At 42.2% G+C, this 24,641-nt stretch overlaps 1 protein-coding gene across 1 annotated transcript in view; it reads left to right on the top strand.

Moving 5' to 3' along the window:
• kcnma1a (potassium large conductance calcium-activated channel, subfamily M, alpha member 1a) overlaps nucleotides 1–24,641 on the top strand; it is a 132,206-nt gene that overhangs the window by 14,381 nt on the left and 93,184 nt on the right. The window contains 1 exon segment of the mRNA XM_027013091.2: nucleotides 20,448–20,603. Coding sequence (XP_026868892.1) covers nucleotides 20,448–20,603 — 156 coding nt within the window.

Raw genomic sequence — 24,641 nt, forward strand, 5'->3', positions numbered from 1 at the left:
TCTTTGGCCTGTTTTTTACTGAGAAAACTATCAGATTACAGAAGCAGATTGTGTAGGATTTGTCCTCGAGGACATGAAGGCTGAAAACTGTTTATTTCCTTGTATTAGATCATGTCTCAAATAGAAAGAAAAGCAGTGGACTAAAGAAATCTACCACCCAAGACAGATGACCTCCAGTTCAACTTCATGCAGTATATGGAAACTAAGGAGGTTTCAGACATAGGAAAGCCACTCTTAAATAGACTAAATAAAGATCAATGCTCAGTTTTTGATGACCCCACAAATAGTGAAATGATGTGTCATCTTATGAGAGTTGACATACATACAACTGTTTATTCATTTTAAAGTCAGTATAAGTTGGATGCTAGATCCTTCAGTGCTTAGATATAAAACAAAGGGCTTCCTTTGTGCTGTGAATGGGTACTCTAGGAGTGGAACTGGCCATGCTGGACATGCAGTATAAGCTGTTTCCTGATGATTAAAATACAATAAACAATGCAAACTTGAGCAGAGTAGCAATCTAAATGACCTCTTATAATAGTTAGCTAGCTAGCTAAATTAATTATTAATTAATATTCTGTGGAGTTATGATGGTTTGGTAACTTGGGTCCCTTTTTGAGATCATTTGCAGTCTTTGCTGGTGAATTTGAAATTGTTTAGAAAAATCATGTTACTTGTATTTTCTATAGATCTTAATATGAGCTTTAACAGTTTGCCAAAAGGGCTTGGATTTGTGGAGGATTGTGTACAACTACATAATCATTTTGGAACATCATAAAGGAAGCGCGTTTGTACCATGGGGGGCACCTGCACCTGTAAAGTGGACCTATAATCCTTGAGCTGTTATACAACTGTGATAAGCAGTTGTACCCAAAGACTCCAATGAGATGCTGACCATGCTCTTATAGATCCAACACCAGGTTTGCAACAGTTGGCAAAATATTTATAGGTTAAAAGCATCTTTTGCTTTCTTCAACCATATGGATGAGGGAAATGGGTGAAAGGACTTATCACATCGTGTTACTTTTTCCACTTTCAACAGCAGGTAATGTGACATTGTGTGTGTGTACAGGATACAGTTGCCTTTTAAACAGTAGTCCTTTATAAAGCATACAACATTCAGTAACATTTTTGTTATGTTAGATATGGTTTTCAGTAACATAAAACATTTTTGTTAAGATTAGTCTGCAGTTGTTGTTTTTTTTCTTTAATGCTTTTTTTAAAGTCACTATCCTGTGGTTGGCTGGATTGGTTGGTGATTGGTGATCATGGACAATCCACTACAGTCCATCTTTGCAACAACCTTTCTGTCCTTATTTGGCATGTGTTATCAGTTTTTTAAAAATGTACCCTTTGACACATTAAATAATTAAATGTCACATTAAATGTGACTAATGTGCCTGCAATTCATAATCTGCAATTCACCCCCCCCCCACTCCCAAACAAAAAAATATGACAGATTATGTGCATTTGAGTGGCAAAACTTACTGTAAGACATTCAACAAATATAACACCTACCAAAAGTGAAATCCCATATTTATAATTTAGTGTTCATTGTGCTCATTTGTTGTGGACACAGATACTTATCTTGCATAATTTATTGTGTTTTGTGGTTGATAGATAGTTCAGGTCTGTGTAAATCAATAGAGTAAAAATACCCAACTGACCTTGGTGAAATATTATTGCACATTCAGGCTTTTCTTAAATTTCTGTGAATTATTAATCCACTATACATCTTCAAGGCATCTCTGTCAAATAAGATGTTATTTTTATTCTTATTGAAATGGTTTTGCCAACTTTTGATCTGCTTGATAAGTTTAGGAGGTCTGTTTGAGCTCCTGACAAGCCTGCTGTTACTGTAGTGTAGGAAACTTAGTTAACTGCTGTTCACTTCAGACCTATTCTTAGGGTCTATGCTGCCCCTTTGAAGCTATCTGCAGATCCTCACTGCCATATATAATACAGGAACAGTTGGTAGGACTTTCCATATGCTTTGACACTGACCTGCTTTCAACAGCCTAATGGCTATTTCAGATCATGAATAGAAAATACTTCTGATGAGCATGCATATTAAACTAATAATCAACTAATAGTTTTAAGGTGCCTAATAGTGATAGGATCTAGTGGGGACATTTAGCATGGTCATATTTGCATTGTCTTAAACATACAGAACATTTTTACTTCTCATTTAGCCCCATGCAAGCATTATTATGCAAGTTACTGGCACACCAGTTTAATTCAAATGATTTCTAAGCTTTACCAATCAAAACTAGCCTACATTTCAATCCTCAGTGTTAAGGATTTATGTAAGATGTTGACATCAATCTTTAAAGAGATTTCTTTAAATGCTTAGTTGTCTTGGTAACATGGAGGTTTATCTCATAACGGACTCCCTCCGCCTGGAATTTCGAATGATGACTGTGTTAAAGCTCTTTGTAGCATTTAATTCTTACTGTCTTTAGCCTAGATTTAAAAGCAGAGATGGATGGAGCACATCTAATGTCTAACAGCAACTGGTTCTTTCATCATAGTGCTGCAAAGAAAGCCACAGGTTTCTCCGTACATTCTCTACCCCATCCCAATATTAAACAAACTGATTATCAGTTATTGGTAGTGAGTGATCAACTGCCAGCTAAAATGAAGCCAGTAGGCAAACAGCATGGGCAAATATGACATAATTTATGACTCTTTGAGCTGATCATGATACAGAGATAAGGGCCCTATTGCTTTGAGTGTCATATGCTCTATGCCCATTTTTTTTGCTAGGCAAAATTGGAAGCATTTTGCTGAGCATGGCAGAGTGTGCAGGATGCAGAGGTCCACAGCCGTGTTTGTGTTTGCGGCGAGATCAGTCTCCAGCAAGCGCGCCAGGCCTGGAACTCCTGGGGATACTAGCTGTTCCCATAAATGCTGTCTCCTGGGGAAACAAAGAAACCAACCGACCAAACAAAAAAACAGTCAGCGTTTGACAGTAATTCCACAGCTGTAGTAAACAGCAGCTTAAAAGATTGAAAAGTCGGTTCATTCATACTCTTGGAATTTTATTTTGGTTTGTCTAGGCTTGATCTGCATTAAGAATATTCATTTTTGATCTGAGCCTGTGACAGTGAGACACTCAGACAGTGGAATACTTTACTTAACTGTAATGGCTCAGAAGTCTTGCTAATACTCTCATTATGACTTTTATCATATATAATGTGGTACAATAATGGTTTATTAACATCTGGGTCAACAATTCAATGCCTTATTAAGTTACGTTCCAATATGGGAAAGAAAGACTGTGGAACAGCAATGCAAGGGGGACCTGTGGGAAGCACAAAAGTATAGATCACTGCATAATCATCACATTTCCCATGAGCAGATACTTTATTCGGATGATATAGCCTATCTGGGTCTGAGATGGAGATGCACTCATTTACTGTGATGTGAAATGGGTGATATACTCTGTCTCAGCCAGATCCTTACACAGAGCTTCCATCACAGATAAGATCATTTTATGTTTCCCCAGAAGGTCAGGAACATGTGGACTGTGTCTCTGAAAATGGACAGCTTCTGACAGCAGTAGAGTCAGGGGAAATTAACCCCATTCATCTTCGTACCCCCAAAGAACAATAAAGAACTCAAAGGGGTATGCGCACTATAATGAACATTTAAGTCATCAGCTGTACTCACACTGCAACATGACACAAATCTATTTCACTGACCATTGTAATACAACAAATTAAAAGCAGTCAGTTGAACATGGTTTGGTTATATGCTCTTCTTTGTTCTAATGCATCATATTTAACCCCTTTTTTCTTTTGAGAAAATGTTCTGGCTTACTGCATATTGCTAATATCACTGGTTACAATAAGTGAATAAGTTTTTTTTTTTTTAAGTATTGCTTTGTAATAGGATGTTTTGAAAAATATTTGTCCCTATTCTTGTTATTCTTAAACGCATTTTGCCATAAGACGGCCCGCCAGCTCTTTTAAAACGCAGAATGTCATGGCATTCCATTCCATGCATTCGACATTTAGATAAGACATTTCTGTAATTTCATCAATGAGAGTCTTACTGGGTTGACCTTTATCTTAAGGATTTCTCACAGACTTCACTATTTGGAAGTCTAGCTTTAGAAGACTCACGTGTTGGCGCTTGTTTAATCTCACCACCACTCTATATTTATCTTGGATGAAGGATTCTGGTATTTCTAAATCATCATCATATGGGTTGCAGTTAGATATCAGGATACTTGTGATTGACAGAATGCATTAATTCCTGAGATATTTTGTTCTTCGTGAACACGGACGTGTTGGGGGCGTCCAGCCTAGTCCTAACAACTGAAAGACGAGAGGGAGGTTTGTAGCTAATTGAAGTATTTTAAAATATCAAGCCATAGCAACTTACATTAGGCTTAGGTATCTCTAACTAGCTAGTGGCAGTGACCCATCGCGTTGTAAATACACAAAGCATATTTATCAAAATGAAAACACGTGCACTACATTTACGAAACGCGGCGCAAAACTCCCCAAAATAGACGCATGCAACTTCAGAAAATACATGAAACACTCCCGGGTCCAACGGAAACTACACACGTTTTATTGTGACTGGATTTGCAGTGTATCTTAAATTGAATGTGTTTTCTGAATTTGCACAGCGTTTCTAAAATGTATAGCACGTGTTATCATTTTGAATAAAGTGTTTTCTGATTGTGTATATAGTTCGTGAATTTGCATCACGTTTGTACCGCATGTGTTGTCTTTTGATGAACACGCTCGGTGTATTTGCAGCGCATGCTCTGATTTGCAGCGTGAAGGGTAACTTGTATCCCAATGGGACTTCTCGGCCACCGTAAAATACTATATTCTAGACACGAAATCTAAGAATAGTGGCGCCAACGCGCCGGCAGGATTATATTTCCTTGTACTCGCAAGAACCATCATCACTACCCCGTACCCGTCGGGTACCTCCACACAAACATACACATTAGCAAAAGATAGATTGTTTCGCAAGCATTTAAAATACCAACCAACCGGCCTGAAAATCAGCCAGTTAAACAATAGGCTACAATATACGCCATTATTATACATTATATTAAATAACAACAACAATGATATTAATATATACTCATTCGCGCCTCATTCCCAATGGCGTTTTAGTTAGCCCAAAGAAACGAGCAAACAGGCATATGTAATATCATATGCAAAACATAACTGCTATAATACAATCAAAAAGACACGTAAAACAATAACATTCATTCCTTATTCCTACTCTGCGGGAGGACCATGGATATGTAGCTGCTTGCTAGCGACTGTCATATCTTTAGCACACTCATAGCTCGCAATGCTCTCGGAAGAATCTAGAGTAGATCGCTTTTTATTTTCATAAGCCTGAATTATGTTCAGTTGGATTCTTTTGCGCATTTCTATGCTATATAGTTATTTGCTTGCTAACATAAAATAAGAAATCTGGTTAAATCCAACACTTCCAATAGTGACGATTAAGCGCCAGAAATGTTGATCATTTACATTTACAATGTTGATCACGCAGTGACTTATAGCCAGTGAGGTTAATAAGCATCGGTCGGCCTTCCCATGTATTTAGTTCATAACGTGAGTGGACACAGCTAAAATGCGTCATAATCTCAAGCACATTATTCAATAATTACTTTTACTGAATAATGTGCTTGAATTTTATTGAATAATAATATTGTGAAAACAGCAGATATTACAATTTCATTTCCAAGGTAGAATATTAAAAAAATGAAACAATTTTTAAATTACAGCTGCCGGTACAAGTAACTAGATAAAGCGTCCTCAAATGGCAGCTGTAGCTAACGCTAACTAACCTAGCTGGCTAGCTAATGTATTTGCCATTTTCCGCGACTTTCAACAATATTACATCTCCATCCAGCCTACAGGTAATAACTAGACGAATGTTGTAGTTAAAAAGTTAAATCATAGAAAGAGTCAATCGCTGCATAAGGTCAGTAGACCTTTCTTGTAACTATAGTTGCTGTTGGGGCTCGTGTAGCTTAGCGGTCCGTGCGTGCACGGCTGGGGCTGTATGACTCACCACTCTGAGCAGTTTGATCAACTAAACCCATCGCCGTTTGATCGGCAGCGCTTGAAGCGACTAGTGGCGCTGAGATATCTCAGCCGCTGCTGGGTTTCCATCCTACCCAGTGCTACGCGACTGCCAACACGTACTGTAACCACCTTCACTGCATCTGAACTATATTGTTTAGTCTTCTGCACGTTGTTGTCTTTAGGCCTTTTCTAAAGAATTCACACTGGATTTTTATTCATAGTCTATGTTCAGATCAGCAGTGCAGCAATTTTCTTCACCACAGAAACATGAAATATGTAGTTCAAGCTTTGTGTTGCTATAACCTGTATTGCCAGTACTTTTTTTTTTCTCCTAGTCTGCCTCTATACAGCCCTCCCTCATGTCCCTATGTAGTTATGGGGTGTGAAACCGTGGCTGCCTGGCAAGGCAGGGCTTGGGAGGCAGAACAGTAGGGCAAAAGGTCTACTTATGATCTCTGTGTAACTGAATACTGGCTCACCTTAGCTGCTGTTTGTCCTGCCACCACACTATAGTGTCTGGTTACACTCTCATCCTGTTTTTACTGCCACATAACATACAGGCCTTTCTAGGATGGACTTTTGATTTGGTGTTGTGAACCTTAGGGCATATCATCAAAGAAAGGGCTGATTGTCAGGTTCCTGGCAATAAAAATAATTAAGACACAGATGACACCTTCATTTTTAACCTTTACCGTAATTAGTGTACCACTGCATTCTGTAGCTGGTTGTCTGCTAAGTCTTGTAATGGCATTTTCCTTTGTGACAATGGCTTTATTAAAGTTAAAAATAACCAGGCTAATTTAGGAAGCTGTAGCAGGTCCCTAGCCTTTATCTCTTCACCTCAATCTTTGAGCCAAACTTATCACTGGCATTTCCCTGAGACACACTTTTCATATGTAGAATTAGAGTTGGAGAGAAAGGTGCCTCTTCTAGAGCCTGACATGAATTCTGCAGTATGGTCAGGACACTGTTATACTACTTACTGCTTCTAAAAATACTGTGACAATATTTGGTCTTGTGTCTCCTGGATATGTGAACCTGTGCTGCAGTGTTCCATCTCCTTCAAAATGACACGGGCAGGGCCTTCAGAATGACACAGACATTTATCTGATGCTTTTATCCAGAGTAACTTAGAATTATGACTGAGTACAACTTGAGCAATTGAGGGTTAAGGTCCTTGCTCAGGGGCCCAACAGTGGCAACTTGGCAGCAGTGGGGCCTGAACCAGCCATAGTGCCTTTATGCATTCGCAGTGAAGCAAGGCCCTTGTCATAATTTTCAGCATGGTAAGATTTGACCTGAGATGTGATACCTTTTCCTCTGTGTCAAAGGTACCGTATTAAGCTTGTCAACATCTGTGCTTAGATAGAATGTGCAGCTGCTAAACTCTGGCTTGTGTTTACCTCATTAAAAAAGGAAGGTCGGGTAGATGGTTGCCTCAAAATACCATTTTTTAAAATTTACTTCATGATCCACGTCACATCTCCCTGCCTGCATTATGTAACCAGTTGGCACGGTCTACAAAGAGGATGACTTATTTTTGATACTATTTATTATGTATTTTACCAAGTAATAATTATTCATGATAAATGGTGATTACTCAATTGGGATATATTTGTAATTAATTTCTTCTAATCTCTGCTGTATAATAAAACATTGGCAGTGAAATACGATGGCATACAGCAAAATCCCCAGTGCTGAATTAACTAGAATTAACTTTGAATTAACACTTATAGACTTATATAAATCCATCTGGATGCAAATGAACAGTTTAAGAGCTAACTCAACATTGGTGATTTTGTTGAATTGATGATTACTGTTGCATTTACCAAAGTCAGATCACATGACAGGAAGAAAATGTTGATCTTGGTGCCCCAGTTGTCACACAGGGGTCACAACTCATTTGCTTATTTTGTCAGTCTTTTTAAAATTCTGATTGATCCTGATTTTCATTATTAGAGCTTTGATAGTCTGCCATATTTGTTTGCTAGCAAACAGGTGTTATTTATGTAAGTTTTCAGCACCTAATTAACAGATCTGCTATTTCATAATTATTAATTATGAATATGTGAGCTATAAACAATCTCAGTCTCCCAGCCTCAGCCTGACTTTCATTCAGTTCAGTCCCCACCCTTTCTTTTGCTCTCATTCTGTCTCTCTTTCTCATTTTCCCTCTCTCTCTCCCACACACTTCTAGCACACACACCTACAGTCTATCATCCAAGTCTCTGTTGCTAAGCGACAGGCGATGTGCGATGGACTGCTCTTATGAGAGTGACATTTGTCCAGCGTAATTTTATCATCAGAGACAATTGATTCTCACAATCTGTGTATTTGAGTAAAGGCTTTCCATTCTCATGCTCTGTTGCTGTTGCTTCATTGTGAGGATAAAGCTTGCTCCATTTGACTAGACATGGAGAATGTAGCATTATTTTTTTCCACGCTTGGCATAGTGCTTGTGGAGGATTCGGGAGAGTCAGGAAGAGTTGCTGGTGTGGGTGAAGGATTCAGTTGACATTTTGGGTAGCTCCATTTGCCATGTGCTTTGTAATGGTCACATGACCAGGGCATGCACCCAGACCATTTCGCTCTGTTGCTTCATGTCTTTGATTGGTCCCTGGAGCCTTCGCAGCTTTTGACAAATGAGCATGATAAAGTGCACTTACTGGGTATTGATTAATGGTGGCTATTAATTAAGGCAGAAGGAAGATGTTCTCGGTGCTTCTCCATTGTGCTTGCACCCCTTGTAAAGGGGATGCATAAGTCCCAGGATTAGCGGTGTGGATTGACACACTGTAATGCTAAAAAGCAGTGCTTAGCCTTAAGATGGAGGCTGCAGGACTGCTTCTAATGTGGAAGGTATGAGACACAGAACTCAGATCAAGTGATCTTGTCTTTACTGTCTTCTTTCAGTCTGATGTCAAACCTAATGGGCAATGTTGGCTTTCAGAATGGGCTCCAATAGCAGGCTGGCAATAGCTGTGAGTAACCTGTCTGTTAACGTACAGATGTATTATGAAGATCTAAACAGGCCGGGCAATTGCAGAGTGCTTTGCTGCTTGTGCAGTAGACATAAACTGCAGGACTGCATTTTCTCATAGACCTGTACATAACTTTTTGTATGTTCAGATTAAAAAAAAAACTTTCCTAAATTTAACAGTGATCATATTTATATTGTATAGCAAAACATGTTTTGATCAGGATGCTTTCTGTGTTTGTTGGATGCTGATTTGTTTGTTGGGGACTGGCCAATGTCAGCAGACTGATCTGCCAGTGTTAGTGTGCAGTGTGTTGTATATGTACATGTGTGTATGTGTGAAAGAGAGACAGAGAGATTATGTGTGTGTGTTTTCACAGAGAAACAGAGTGAAAGAGAGTGAAAGAGAGAGGGACAGTGTGTAAGGGGTAGGGGAGCTGATTCATTGTTGAAATCATCTCATATAAAAACTGTTGTCACTTCATTTCATAATTCACTCTGACACGATTCATTTTTTGTGTAGTATTTTTTTCTTTTATCGCCTGTGAGTAGTGAAGAGTCTGTTTCAGTGAGACAGGGCAGGACGGACCAGGTCTGACTCAGCGTAGTGCTGACTGAAATGCTTCTCCAGGGTAGGGCAGAGCCCTCAGCAGAGACTGCCGCTCATCAGGTCTCTCTGGGAAAAGTACACTGTGCCATTGGTCAGATTGGGCCCAGAGATCTTCACAGTTTTTTTCTTTTTTATGAGTTACTTTTTTTTGTATCACTAGTCAAAGAAAACAGCCAGCAGCAACTAGGGATATAACAATACACTGATGACTCTAGCAATCCACTGTACATATATTTATTGATATTGTGGAGCCACTTGGTGAGTAAAATTAACTGAGTGTTTAACAGTTTATTCCTATACAGGTCAGATAGTAATATAATCATCAGGGTTTTGATCTGAACAGAGCATGCAGGAATAAGTTGATGAAAAGAGGAATCTACATTTTTCCACTACCCCAAATGTAGTTGGTCAGCCAAGACATTTTAACAGCAATACTAACATAGTTATCAAGTAAGGGAAGCTTATACACACCAACTGGCAACTTGCAAAACTGCATCAGACACTTTCCTCAAGCTGCTTCAGATAAAGCAATCTCAGGTCCCTTTGCTAGTGTGGTTTGTCACACTGTATTATGTACAGTTATCTATAAAAATGGACAAAAGTACTTTGCAGAGCCAAAACCCGTAGCAACCATGTTGAAGATGCATTTCCTCCATTCTATTATGCAGAATGCCTTAGGGAGCTGCTGGCGTGTACAGTAAGGAGAGGCAGTGAAGGTGAAGTCATGTAAGCGAGCCATGGTTGCTGAGGCCACCATGCATCAGAGCAGGCCCACGTCTGGCCACTCACAGCACACAAGCCAACTGCACTGCTCCTCTCAGAGCATTGTCCTTTCAGAGAGATGCGCACACATACTCACACACACAAACACTTATACAAACGCGCACTTGCATGCACACACAAACTCACATACACACACGCACACATGCATGCACATACAACACACAATGGTACTGTGCACTCAATTTAATGCATGCATTCTCAACCATGTACATGCTTAGAGGCCAAATATAAAGATGTGTAAAGTGCACTGCAGACTAGTCTGTCCTAACGGCTGTCAACATACCGACAAGTAGAAGAAAACACTTCAGTTAGTGTGAACTTGTCCATTTTTGTAATATATTTGAAATTTTTTTAAATTTTGAATTCAGTATTGTAAAACAATAGGGGCATAATTATTTTTTAGATATAAAATGTTTTCATACATTTCATTGTTGAATAGTTCTTAAAGCTTGTGGGTAATAGTGAATTATATCAGAAAAAAAAATCTGTGTTAACTGAATATCAGAATTTTAGTTTCAATTTCAACAAAATGTCATGGAGACCTGTGACACATAGCAGGGTAATAAGCGTGTCTGCGTAATGCTCGATGGTGCTGTGTCATCTATGCCGCACCCTCCACTCCTGATCTTCCATCACTGCACCTTCAGCCAGCCCCTCCCTCAGCCCACGCATCCAACTAATGAGAAAACGTAGTGTCTGCGGGAAAATGGCGATAATGAAAGCAGTGTGACGCAAGCTAATATCCCATTGCTCCCTTGCTGGGTCCCAGCCTAGCCACTGCACACGGTTCATCCCACCTTCGTCCTGCCTTCATCCCCCTGGCTGATTTATGGTGTGGCTGGCAGTAAAGAGGGATAAGAGGCTTTCAAGAGCCCCTGTGATGGATGACCAGGGATGAGGCGTCAGGCGTTATGATATTTTATTTTTAAAAGAGTTGTGGTATTTCAGGAAGAGTGCTGGTGTCTCGTTACTCTGAGGGGTGTCCGCTGACTGTAAACACTGGCAGGAGTGTGTGCTCGGGGGGGGGGGTTCTTGTGGGGCTGGGCCGTACGCGTGGAAGCCAAGGCTTCACTTGCCTGGATGTGTGTGTCAGTGCAGACGCTTGCAGAGGAGGTGTGACTGAAGTGGCGCATGGAAGACAGCGCTGGAGTGAGAGGAGACTCTCTGAACGATCGACCAAGAAGGGTTCATCCTGCCGAAGCTGACAAACTTCACATTCATGAATGAGTGCGGAGGGGAACAGATGGCTGCTCAGAGTCATGTGCACTTATCTCTGTCCGCTTTTGTGAAATTTTAAATGGCACAGGTTTCTGATTTGGACCAGAAGGGGATATTGTGAAGAGACACAATGAGCACACTCTGGTGCCAAATACCAGCACCACATCATTCATGAGCCGACACCACTTTCATGCATGCAAGATCAAAATGGCCCATGATTGATGAGGTCACCTTTAAAGATTTAATTTGACAAAGGGTTGTGGTCTAATACCATTGAGAGGGGGGTTACCTTTGCGCTTTGGCTCATTTTAAAAATTCATTGAAAAGAGGGTTAGTTGCTTTTAGACAAGGTCATGTATCGGCACAGGTCAGCCTGCCAGGAGCCAATTAGATGCTCCAAGCTGTGGTCTTTTTGTCATGCTATAAGGATGCTGAGGGGGCCAGGACCAGGTCAGGCACCATCTGCATGCTTTTCAGAGGTTTCTGAGGTGAAGTGTTCAACTTAAAGTCCACCTGAAGAGCATGATTAGAAAAGCCCTTTAGAGCAGCAGAGATGTTCGCATCTGTGGTGCCCTTTGTTGAGGACCGGAGGCTTGGGAAGTGTTTGTGTGAACATGTGTGCATGTGTGGGTGTCACAATCTCAGTCTCTTCTTAGTTGGCTGTTTCACCAGGAAATGGCATATGCATGTGGATGGCAGCTCTAAGCTATCACACCAAGAGTAACTGCAGAGAATGAGAGAGAACAGGAGAAGGGGGCTTTGTGTGTGTATGTCAGACCTGTCTTATCTATGAGAGCACTACACATGTAACCTGGGCAAGCTAAAACAACCCCTCCTTTCCATCAGCACCAGCCAACCCTATGAAAGCATTATGGTAGTAGATATGGGTAGCGTTAATGAATTCTGTGAGACATTATTACATTGGTCCTTATCTCCTAATTGAAATCACCGTGTGGCGTGTGTGGTGTTGCCCTTTTCCATGTGCTTGTGCATGACGCCAGACAGCATGCTGCTGCTCTCAGCTCCGGCCCCTGTTTACTGGGCGCTAATGGCAGAGCTAGGAGCACAGATGGGAGTTTCATGGTGAAGGAGATTTGGACAACGCTGATGCAGGAGGGAGGTAACCAGTACTGACACAAATCTCGCCTGGCAAGAGACGGGGATCAGTTTCTGCTACAAATGTATGCTTACACACACACACACACACACACACATACACACACACACACACATATAGATACACACACTGAGATATGCTTGTTTGGGTTATGCCCTTGAGAGGAAATGGTGCTTGTTGGAGCAATAAGAAATATGAAGTCCCCCTGCAGGTGCCTGAGTGGGCTGTGACTATGGAAATGAGAAGAAGCACCAGGTAAAACCATAACAGCACTGGAAGCTGGTAATCATGGATTACGAAATGCAGCATGGCCCGGGGAACGCCTTCATTTCATTAGAAACTGAGATAAGGTCTTAATAAAAAATTCTGTTTCTCCTTGCAGAATTCCCCAGCTTGGATTGGCTTTAGGCTATTTATTCATAGATTTATTTCATAATTTATGTGCATTTGTATGTTATGAAAAAATATTGTGGCAACAATTTGAATTCATTTTTGAGTGTTTGAGAAAGTAGGTATTTGTTGTCGGGTATTTAACCAAGTTTTGCTAAAACTATAGTCTCTTTTTCACAACAGATAATTCTAATCCCCAAAGACTTCTTGGCAAAAAAACACTTCACCCAAATGCTCCCTAAAACACTTTACATAAGCAGTTTCAACTTATGCCCTGTAACCTTAATGTGCAATTGTTTGTCACTAAGTTTGTCACTGTTTAAACAAGGGCTCTCAAAGCACACAGTACATTGCAGTGTTGTGCAGTTACCATGGTGATTCAGGGGCCAATTAATTCTGCCTGCTGCTCATGAGACTGCACTGTGCTGCAGGTCAGTAGACCTTTACCTGCTCAGGGATGCCTGTGGACTGACACGCAGTCTGAGAGCACAGCTGGTGAGGGAGAGAGCAATTTTGTTTTGGCCAGTGACCCATGTAGCTGTGGTGTCTGTGTCTGTCCGTCTGTCCTCTTTTTCTTTGACTGGATTCTGAGCTTCCATTACTGCCAGCAGGAAATTCAGGAAAGCATTTACTCATTTTGTCCTTCTGGAGCTCTCAACTAAACGTTATTCTAAAAGAGAAATTCCAATAGACATCTACTGAATGAAACAAGAAAAGCCACTTTTAGTAGACTGCTCCCTATTCACCATGGGAGGGCATTAGGATTATTGAAATAAGGCACTCAGAGACCTGTAATCTGACCTTACCCAGCTACACAATTCAGAAGTGATCAGTTTTTATCTCAGAGCACTGGTCCAGAACATCACACATTTGGTCGGTACAGGGTGAGGAATCGGGTAGAAAGCCTGGTGCGTTCAGCCTTTGTTGCTATACAGAGTGGCACTGTGTCCCTGCTGTCAGGAGGGTGTTACGTCTGAGTGGAGATGAGAGGGGGATGGCTTTCTGAGACAGTACTGCCTGTCCTTCAGTGGCTGTCCAGGACAAAACCGACGGCTTCTCACGAGCAGTATCACCGGCCACCACCATTTTCCTGAACGGCCATTGCGCTCCTGTGGAAAGGGCCCTATTATGGCTTCCTGCCTACTGACATTGTGTATGTCATATTGTACACAAATCTTTTAATCCTCTTCAAACATGTGGTGCTCAAAAATATTTCTGCATAGGGGTGCTCTAAAGCTGATGTGACACGGACATAGATAACCTCTCAGTAAGGCTGATATCCCGTCCCTCCACATTGACAGCTGCCAGAGGGAATGAATGCGACTCTTATATCTTTTCTGTTGTTAATGTTTCCCTATAGACTTCTCACCACTATCAGTTTTAAGTGCAGCGCCAGTCTTGGTTTAAGTTGATGCTGAGTGAATGCTTTGCGCTGCGTCTCGAAGTCAAGCTTGAAGAGTCAGTGTGTGTGTGGGAGACACACACACTGACTCTTCAAGCTTGACTTCGAGATACCTCTCATACCATTAGTCAGAAGATGCTGCATATGAATAACTATTATTATGAAGAGCGGGCTTTGTGTGAGAGTAGTCAAAATGATAACCCGTAGTAGTCACAGGAGGGGTTTATGGAGTACTGGGGTGTCATGCATCTACTGTAGGGGCATGGTCTTATTGCTTGGCTGAAATGAGATGAGATACACTTGAATAAGACAGGCAGGCAGACCACAAGCATAGATTATGTAGCTCCATGCCTGCATAATCTTTAAACCTTACCCTGAGCTTCCCTTTAAGCCCTACATCTTAATCTAGGAGAGGGAGAGTCTGCTGAGTGTGAATCTATACTACAGAGAAAAATACATTTATTATAGGGGAGGAGGTTTATGAATGGAGATGAGCTGTTGGAGAAGATGCATTAGAGTCTGACATTTTCTCTCTGACATTAACTATGGCAATAGTTTTAAAAAATGGGGGTGGGGGTGGTGGTGCTTGGTAAGTTTTTTTTTAATTTCCTGGCTCCTGGGGTGAAACTAAAAATAGAGCTCTGAGTGGAACCCAGCTTTCCCAAGCAATGCAAATGGAAGTGTCTAGAATAGCTGTGCTGAAGCCAAGTTGTGGTAAAACAGTCTGGGTCATGTGGCCTGCTCTATGCCATTCATTATTAGTTGAGCTCCCTAGTAGAGCTGTATCATAGACGGACCCTATTTTTGCCTGTGAAGTCTATGACAATGGGTGTCACATGGTCCATACCTGATGACATGTTAACATTTACATTTTCTGTCATTCATGTGGGCAGTGGTAGCTCAGTGGTTAAGGTACTTCACTGGTTCAAGCCCCACCACTGCCAAGTTGCTACTGTTGACAGTCCCTGAGCAAGGCCCTTAACCCTCAGTCATAATTGTAAGTTGCTTTAGATAAAAGTGTCAGCTAAATGCCTTAAATGTAAATGTACTGAAGGGGTGGGTTTTATGGTTCAGAGAGAGACCTAGCTGCCCTCTGTGCTGCCCTTGTCCAGCCTGTAGAGGCTGCAAGGGCAGACTGGACAATAGGGGTTGCTATCTCTGCTTGACAAAGTGATATTTCACTATGGTGTCCAAACAGAGCTGAGTGGTTTGTGCTCTCCTCTAAGTGCCCAGAGTCACTCAGCGATGCAGCATGGCTTAGTGTCTCCAGAAATGCGGTGGTGGACTCGCACGCCCTGGAGGAAGGACTGAAGCCTGCTAGTGCTGTTATCCAATCCACAGAGAGAATGGGAACTGGTTCAATAGCAGTATTTAAAAAATTCTAGTGGAGATGACATAGATAAGATAAGATTCAAATGCAATTAAAGTAGGTGCAATTATGTAATTCTGTGCATATTCAGAATCAGTTCTTTAAAAAAAGGGAAAAAAAGAAAATTGGCTAAATACACAATGTAAAGGTTGCGAAACAAGGTCATCCCAAATGTTCTCTGTCCATTAATGAAGGTGCACTCATCCATGCAGATAGAGTGGGAGAAAAAAGAGACAGAGAGAACCAGAGAGACACAGAAGCAGAGAGAGAGAGAGAAAGACAGACTCCCATGGGCCTTCGGTCTGTCTGGGTATTGAGAAGGACCAAAGTGCACTGAGGCTTTGACATCACAGGTGTAATAATAGCAGATGGAGTGTCCCTTGGCGTGCAGCTCCAGAACCCTGCTGCTCTCCCCCTTCTCCAGGCCGCTCAAATGAAGCAAAAATTGTTTCTTGTTTTCATTGTCCTCTCAGTGCTGCTTAGCCATCAGCCATGAAGTGGCATAAATAATTCATGGCTTTGCCCACACCACCGACCCATCTTCGGCTCGCTCTCTCCTCCACTAACACTTTCCGCTGCGATTGTTTTCACTGCCAGTGTTCACGTGGAGCTGAGGAAATGTGATTGTAGTGGCGTGCCGGAGCCTGGATCGTGCGCTGTAATCAGCTCTGAACATAACGAATGATGCTGCTCACTCTACCCCACACATTTCCTTGTGTGAAGCAGATGAAATTAGATGCTCAGGAAATCCCAAACAGCCTCGACAGGAATCCCCAAGAGTTTCTGTCTTTTTTTTTTTCCTGAGAAAGGTTGCCAAAGCTCCTGTAACAGACATGATTCTCAGTACAGTGTGTTTTTCTTTAGAATTAAACATTACATGAATTTAGAAGGAATTGTGTTTCTATTTAAGCCCATCTGTGTTGTAGCAGTCAGCTCATCTGAACCACACTCCAGTGTCCAGCGCAGAGCTCCACACAACACGTTACATGGTGGAATGCCAGGAGATCTTCTGAGGTGGCTGAATCAAAACCTGGTTGGACTATATGCATGTTGGCCACAGCATGTTGGCTGCAGTGTTTACAGGGAATGACAGACTTGGGTGTGTCTGGGGTGCGTGTTGGATGAGCTTGGCATGTGTGTTGAAGTTTGCCAGGCAGAGGGCGAAGCACCCTCGCTTTTGTTTTATGCACATAGAAGCTGCATTCTGAGAACTGGGCTGTTGTACACAGTGGGAAACAGTAGCTGAAGAGCAACTAGAAGACCTTTTAAGGGCTACTTTTATTGACACTGTTATTTGATAAACCTAATTATTGGAACACCAGCTGCCTCTTTGGCGAATCATTATGGAATATAATCCAAGTCCAGCAGAACCCCATGTGGCACACTGAGCATCGGTCTGTTTCTGTGTAAGACTTGTGTTTGGATACGTCCAGAGAGGATCGTTAGAATTGCTCAACTCTTTTAGCCCACTGAGTATGTGAGTGTTTTAAACCTCTGAGTGTATAATTACAGTTCCACTCCAAGGTACATAATGCTGTTTTATATTACATTTACATAAAGGCTAAAAAAACAATGAAGGGTGAATGACAAATCAGTCAAAATCAGTCCTAATGTGTGTACCATGCAAAGGCCTGACATACAAAGCTGGAACCTATGGAGACAAACAAAGACACGCTTTCTTCTCATTATTCATAAAACCTATGGGTTTTAAATCAGTGTGGAGGATAGTGTGGAAGAAAGCAGTGGGCATTCTTTCTAGAAACTGATGCCCACACACTTCAGACACACAGCACTGTTGCCACATTCAGAAGGCGAGCAAGTGGATGGCATTGAAATGTCATCAGAAAGTTATGAGTCATGCCTGATATTGTAGATGATGCTATTCACTTTAACTCCAGTGTCGGTTGCCTTATCCAGCAGGCTTCTTCCTGGGGTTAGCTGAGGTATTTAGATCATCTGCTCTCCAGTGCCTGTTTGGCTAAGACCAGAGCTAAAAACGTCCCCTGTTTGTTTATGTATTGTTAATAATATATTTAAATGAAATAAAATAAAATGGTGGAATACATTGTGGAATCACACACACACACACACACACACAATATATATATATATATATATATATATATATATATATATATATATATATATATATATATATATATATATATATATATGCATTTTACAGAGACAAACTATGCTTTCTGCAGTCTACCTAATCAGCTATTTCAATTTAATTTTTAAATGTAGATACTGCCAATTAGATTAATATTGTTTGGTTTCAGAGCCTTGTTACTACTTGAATGATGAGATATTTATGGTTAATGTGAGCAATATGAAAAGGTTTTGTTACATTATGCCTGGCTATACTCAGAACTGCTAAAGCCCTAACCAAACACTAAAGAGATTGTAACATTAAAAACTGCACAGTAACAATTATAACCTCTCTGTCAAAAGTTATTTATTTATTTATATTTTACAATTGTTTGATTTTTTTTTTTTGTAAGCACTTAATGTTATTGTGCTCATACTGCTCAGTCTTGAAATTTGATACTACTGCATGACAGGATGTTTTGCAGTGCATTTTGTTCAATTTATCTAAAAAAATCTAAATATCATGATGTGTAATTTCTTGAGATATCATATCACAAGTAAGTACCTTCAGGTATCATATTTATTTTTTGACAAATCACCCAACCATAATTTTGGAAATTTATTAAGGACAAGGGCTTGGATGTGCTTCATATGAATACACACACAAAACAAAATCCCCACACAAAAAAGTGTTTTTACTGCTTTAGGATTTAGAACGGGATATCTAATAAGGATTTCACTTCATCTCTGCAAAATGTAAACTGTAGAGAGAATGATGTGTTTGTGTTTGGGAATTCAATCTTTAGTTTCCAATATATTTAGTACAGACACACTGCATGACATGCAGCATATTCTACCTGGTGGCCAGTACAGTGTACCTTAGCTGCTTTTCTGATGGGGAGGCTATGTTTTATATGGTCATTCCCCCTTGTTTGTTGTTAGGGCTGTTGTTCTCCTCAGGAGGCTTTCATCAGTGTGCTCAGTGGAAGTATCTGGAACTTTCCATCACACATCATCAGCAGTCCCCAGGGAGGTCCTAGAGACTCCTCCGGAGAGCGGAACTGATGAGCACTCTGGCTGACTCAATGCTTTGCACTTTGACATAAAAATACACTTTTATTTTATTTGAAAAGTAAAACCTGTTTTTCTGAGTGAGTTCTTTTCTGCATTTGGTCATCCTATCAGGCAAACAGGCATAATGGCAGATATGCAATATGAGGTTAATACCATCCTGGAGTCTTTCTTAATCTGTACCCTGCCACCCCAGACCACAGGATCTGGGTTGACCAGTTTATTGGACACATTTTTGGCCATCATTTGCCAATGGCGCTTGCTAGTGTAGGTGACGTTAGCGGTAGGAGGATCCTTCCTCCCCCGTAAACCACGCTCATGCCTCACCAGGTCAGCAGCCAGTCATATCTGCTACTGCTTTTTCCTCTGCTGGGTTGCAGGATTTGTCCATTCTAGTATGAAATTATGTATATTTTAGAAATCGTCATGCAGTAGCATTATCTGACATGTCAGTGACAGTTCCATTAGCATTAAACATAGCCTTGAAAGGTACTGTGCACAGCACGATTGGGAGATAACTGAAAGTCTCTCTGTTATCCACAGTTGTATATGTCACACAATTTTCCATATAAGTCCAAGACCCTACTAAGCATTAAGGATTGAAGATATTAAAAATAATGAATGAGTTTGTTAATTTTTTGTTAATTTTATGAAAAGGACTCGCTGCTGAATGCATGATGGCTGCATTTCTAGCCACCTGCCTGCCAGGGAAGCATTGCAGAGCGCTGTGGATGCAGTATCCCATAGCGACTGCCTAGGCCTGTGAATCAGCGCGGTTCCTTCAGCCTACACACCGTCAGGCGCACTGCATGCGTCAGGCAGTCTGAGCGATGCCATACACACACACACACACGCACGCACGCACGCACGTACACGCACAAAGAGAGCCTTGCCATGCTGGCTTAACTGTGGCAAGGCCCTGCTGTCAGCTGTTCTGGTGCCACATGTGATGTGTTCATGAATGTTTGTGTGAGTCATGAGTCATGACTGGAATCAGTGTTTTTTTTAAACATCAGTTTTCATTCTTTTTTTCAAATATGATAACAATATGTATCTAGGCTAGATATAAGCATCATGCATACTATGTGTACTAGAGAATGCTTTGCATCATAGCTTTTACATCACTATGAACAATGTTATGCTCCAGCTACTTCACAGTGTGACACTCATAATGTACTATGTCAATTCAGAAACTGGCCCTGGGAGGCTTTTTTGTGCACGAAATAAAAATGTAAGTGTATTTTCCAACATCTTGTATTCTTTCTGATGCTTACAATCTTTGTTTTTGTTTGTTTGTTTGTTTGTTTTGTGTGTGTGTTTATGTGTGTGTGTGTACGCACACATATAGGAGGCACAGAAGGTGAATAGCGGGAAGGCCGACGGGCCAGTGAAGAGTCAGGATGAGAAGGAGGAAGCTCCAGCCAATGAGGTGGGCTGGATGACCTCGGTCAAAGACTGGGCCGGGGTGATGATCTCAGCGCAGACTCTCACGGGCAGAGTACTGGTGAGTGCAGCACACTAGCATAAGCACACATGCTAACTCAGCCTTGGATCATTTTCCTCACCTGTCCAGCCTCGTGTTTACCAACTGCGTGTAATTACAGCCTTTTTGCTCTGTTTGCCTGTGTCTTAGTGATGGTTCTTTACTCTCCTCAGGGGCTAGGGCTGTTGGCTGTGATACCTGCTAAAATGTAGAAAATACGACATTATGGCAGTGTCGGTGGATTATTTGTAGTGACACACAAACAATGGTATGTTCTATACTGTGTCACTTTGATCAAGCATATACTTGTGCTGGTAGGGGCTGCTGTTGCTGCATTACACTGAGCATGTCTAATAGAGGCTGCAGGACCGACCTGAGGCTGAACAATAAAACAGACAGGATGGTCTTCATCATCCCAGCTGTTACAGCTAGCACTTCAGCCATCACTACACTGCTCATTTACAACCTGAGGACATTTACAACATAATGGAGAACATTTCACTTGGGTAAACTGGGATAATGTGAGCTGCATGGTTTTTTAAAAAAAAAAATCCTTCTGTAAATAACAGAGGAAATCTGGGATGCACTGTGCTTCAGAATATAGGCTCATTTGGGCCCGCTGAGGCATCTCTCATAGCCCATGCACCAAGAGAAATATGATGCTGGTTTACTGTGGTTTTGATCTTTCATGTCTGGTTTAAGCACTACAAACACTTCTGGCTGTGAATAAACATACACATGGTGCATTGTGGCATCAGAGCCAGAGCGAATGCAGGAGGCCGAGAAAGGTCTAACCGGGGCTTTTGCTAAAGATGAGCTGTTCACGCCAGTGCAGCTTTTACTGTTACACAACGCTGTTGGTTAGTGTAGGACAGTAGCTGAGTGTTCCTGTGTAAGCCAGCTTTATTCTCCTTCAAAGAGTGAAACTGCAACTCCACTCTGACTGCTGGCAAATTATGGACTATCGTGAAAATTGACAAATGAATTGAAAACGGCATAATCCCACTGGCTTTTTTCACTTGGTGTCAAAACATTTCTTAAATCGAAGAAGTGAGACGGATGCTTTGTGAAATGGCCGTCATTCACAGTGCTGAACCTTGTCTTTTTATAGTTCCCTTTCATGATATATAGCTTTCTTGTTTTTCAGAGGTGCACTCCGTGATACAGAACCAGTGCACATATGTGAATGGACTTATCGCCGAGCCACAGCTCGATACAAGCCGTAGGGTCAGTCGGCCGGCTGGGCTACTGGATTTGCTGGGCTCTTGGTGCATTAGAGGTAGCGGTGGCTTCTGAAGTTAGCTTCAAGGTTGAGCTTGCAACTCTTTTCTGATCACAAAGGGCTGCCCGCATCATCGCGCGAGCCAGTGCGTCATGGTCAATATAATGGCCGCCTCGTCATTCAGTTCTACTTTTAGCTCCGTCTTTAGCGCTTCTGCAGATTTCCTGGTGGTTGTATGCTGGGTTTACAGTAAAGCCGTTTCAATGTGAGATATGTGCAGCTCATTATACACCCAGAGCTCCAGGCTCTGTGCGTCGTGACTCACACTGGAGAGAAGTGGGCTGTGCGCATGTGAACGTATGCGTGCAAGCGCGCGAACGTGTATGCGTGTGAGTCGCAAGCGTTAACTCCCTGCTCCCTGCTCTTCTGGCCCTGTGCTGCCCTGTCCTTTTAAGAGAGCGCTGTTTCACTGAAGGGCTGGCCCATCTCTCAGCCTTTGGCTGGGACCTAATGTAATTGCGTGAGTGGTAGTATTGTGGCAGAGACGCAAGCATTATCCCCCCCACCCCCACCCCAGCCGCGCGTGCGACTGACCGCAACTCCAGCTGGAGCGCTTTATCACGCCCGTAAATCACCTCGTTCTCCCTTATGGTCCTGCGCTTACCTCCTGCAGCCACAGCACACTGACCACACGATTGCATTCGTTGGAAAAACAGAGGCTTGGAGATATTGGTTGAGTGGGTAGGGACACAACTTCATTTGTTTTATCTCCAGAGTAGTGCCTCAGAGCTAACCCATAACTGAGGAGCGCACCCACGGCAGCCTGAGCCCAGCAGGTGTGAGGACCGGCTGGGGCTGCTTTTGAAGGCTGAGAATGTGTACTGCAAGGCTGAGTTTTCATTATGTGATAGAAGTTCCAAAGCTGTGAGAGCACTGTCAGCTTGTGCTGCTTTTATCATTACCTCTGCTCCACTCAGCTTCCCCCCACTCCCCCCACTCCTTCAGGTAGACACACAATCACACACATGCGCACTTACGCACATGTGCACACACACACACACACACACACACGCACACACACGCACGCACGCACGCACACATGCACACTCTTTTTTTTTTCTCTGCATGTCTCTCTCTTTCTGTCTCTTTGTCTCACATGAAATGGGGTGGATGGGGTACTCCACTGGAGTCTGTGCACCTGTAGTGTGTGTGTGTGTGTGTGTGTGTGTGTGTACACGTGTGTGTTGTCTCTGCATCTCATCTAGAGAGTGTTGCTGAGCTACTTTTCAAACACTACTCAGTACGTGCTTCATCTAACACTGAGCTGACACTACATTCACCACACATGGGCCATTATAAGTGAGTATGTGTGGGTGTCCATGTTTGCATAGCTTATGCAGTTGCGAGAGTGTATGTGCTATGCAGCCCATGTGTGCTTGTCCATGTTAAATCTGTGTGTGCGCGCGTGTGTGTGTGTGTGTGTGTGTGTGTGTGTGTGTGTTTGTGTGTGTGTGTGGGTGGATGCACTCATGCCCTCTATCAGGCTCCTTCTGCAGCTTAAAACTGCAGCGAGCATCCGTGGACGCCGAGCCTGGCCAGTAACCATAGCAACAGCAGTTTACCTTCACTCTGTCATCTGATGTGCAGAAGTGGAAGCCTGTTTTGATCCTCGGTGAAAGCGAGAGCCCTTTGCTTGCCTCTGCTGTCATGTCTTAAACCTTCTGCTTGTGGGCAAATGAGTAGAAAGCTGAGAGTAACAGGCGCCTGTCTTGGCAGGTAGATACAGGGCACTGAGCCGCATGGCTGCGGTGAGATTGTGGGAAGGGAAGGGTGAAACCAATAGCCCTCGCCTGGGTCTCTGCTTTTGTTCATTTGGATTGCTTGATGACTTTGCGGGCTGTAAAGTATCAAGTGTTTCTCCACCTCTTATAGTTTAGCGATGTTACCAGAGACGGTCTGCTCGTGCCCCGGCAAATTACATATGGCTAGAGACTCATTCTGTTTTTTGCTACTGGTTATCCAATGTAAATGATGTACAGGCTGCACTACTGCGATGTCACGATTCAGGTGACACATCGCTTCAATAATGGCACCAGATTTCCTGTTTTATTGGTTAAAGTATGCACACGACGTCTCCGTAAATCAGTTGTACGTGGTTATAACCTGCATGGCGATGGCCAGGTGATAATACAATGGTCATACACGATGATTTTGTCTATCAGCAGAAGAGCACTCTTTCTTTTGTGTTTGTTTTTTTCCTCATTGCTTGTGTGGGTTTTCAAAAGGTGGACTTCCAGATGGATAATGAGACATGTCATAGTTCCCTCTCCCCCTGCGCCCCCCTGCACTACATTATCAGACACCTAAATAAGAATTTGGTTTTGTCATAAAGGATTACTGAGTGGCTGGGCAGGCCTGAAAATGTGATGTCTCTCTGTGTGCATGTGCTAGGGAGGTGGAGCACCGAAATATAGGCCTGGCCTCTCACTGCTGAGCTCAGGTCACATGGCCTCTTTGATGTGCAACGTTTATGTTCAAGATGTAAGCCAGTGCAGTTTGGACCTAGATCTACAGAGAAGATGCCGGAATGTGTCCAGCTCATTACTGGTGTCTTTAGTGACTCCAGAGCACTGGAGATGAGACACAAATGACAGCACGATGTCTCAGCTGACAGGAAGTGCCAGATTCAGCTGCGGCCTGGAATCATAATGCTGCTCATGCCAGTGACGAGCCAGATGTCAGCCAAGCTATGTGCATGTGAAAGGAAAAAACCAAATGCCCACCTCTGATTCTTATGAATTGGTAAAATCTTTAAATATTACAATTCAAATTGTATT

Source organism: Electrophorus electricus, chromosome 11 (genome assembly GCF_013358815.1).
Source record: "Electrophorus electricus isolate fEleEle1 chromosome 11, fEleEle1.pri, whole genome shotgun sequence".
In the NCBI taxonomy this organism is placed as follows: Eukaryota; Metazoa; Chordata; class Actinopteri; order Gymnotiformes; family Gymnotidae; genus Electrophorus; species Electrophorus electricus.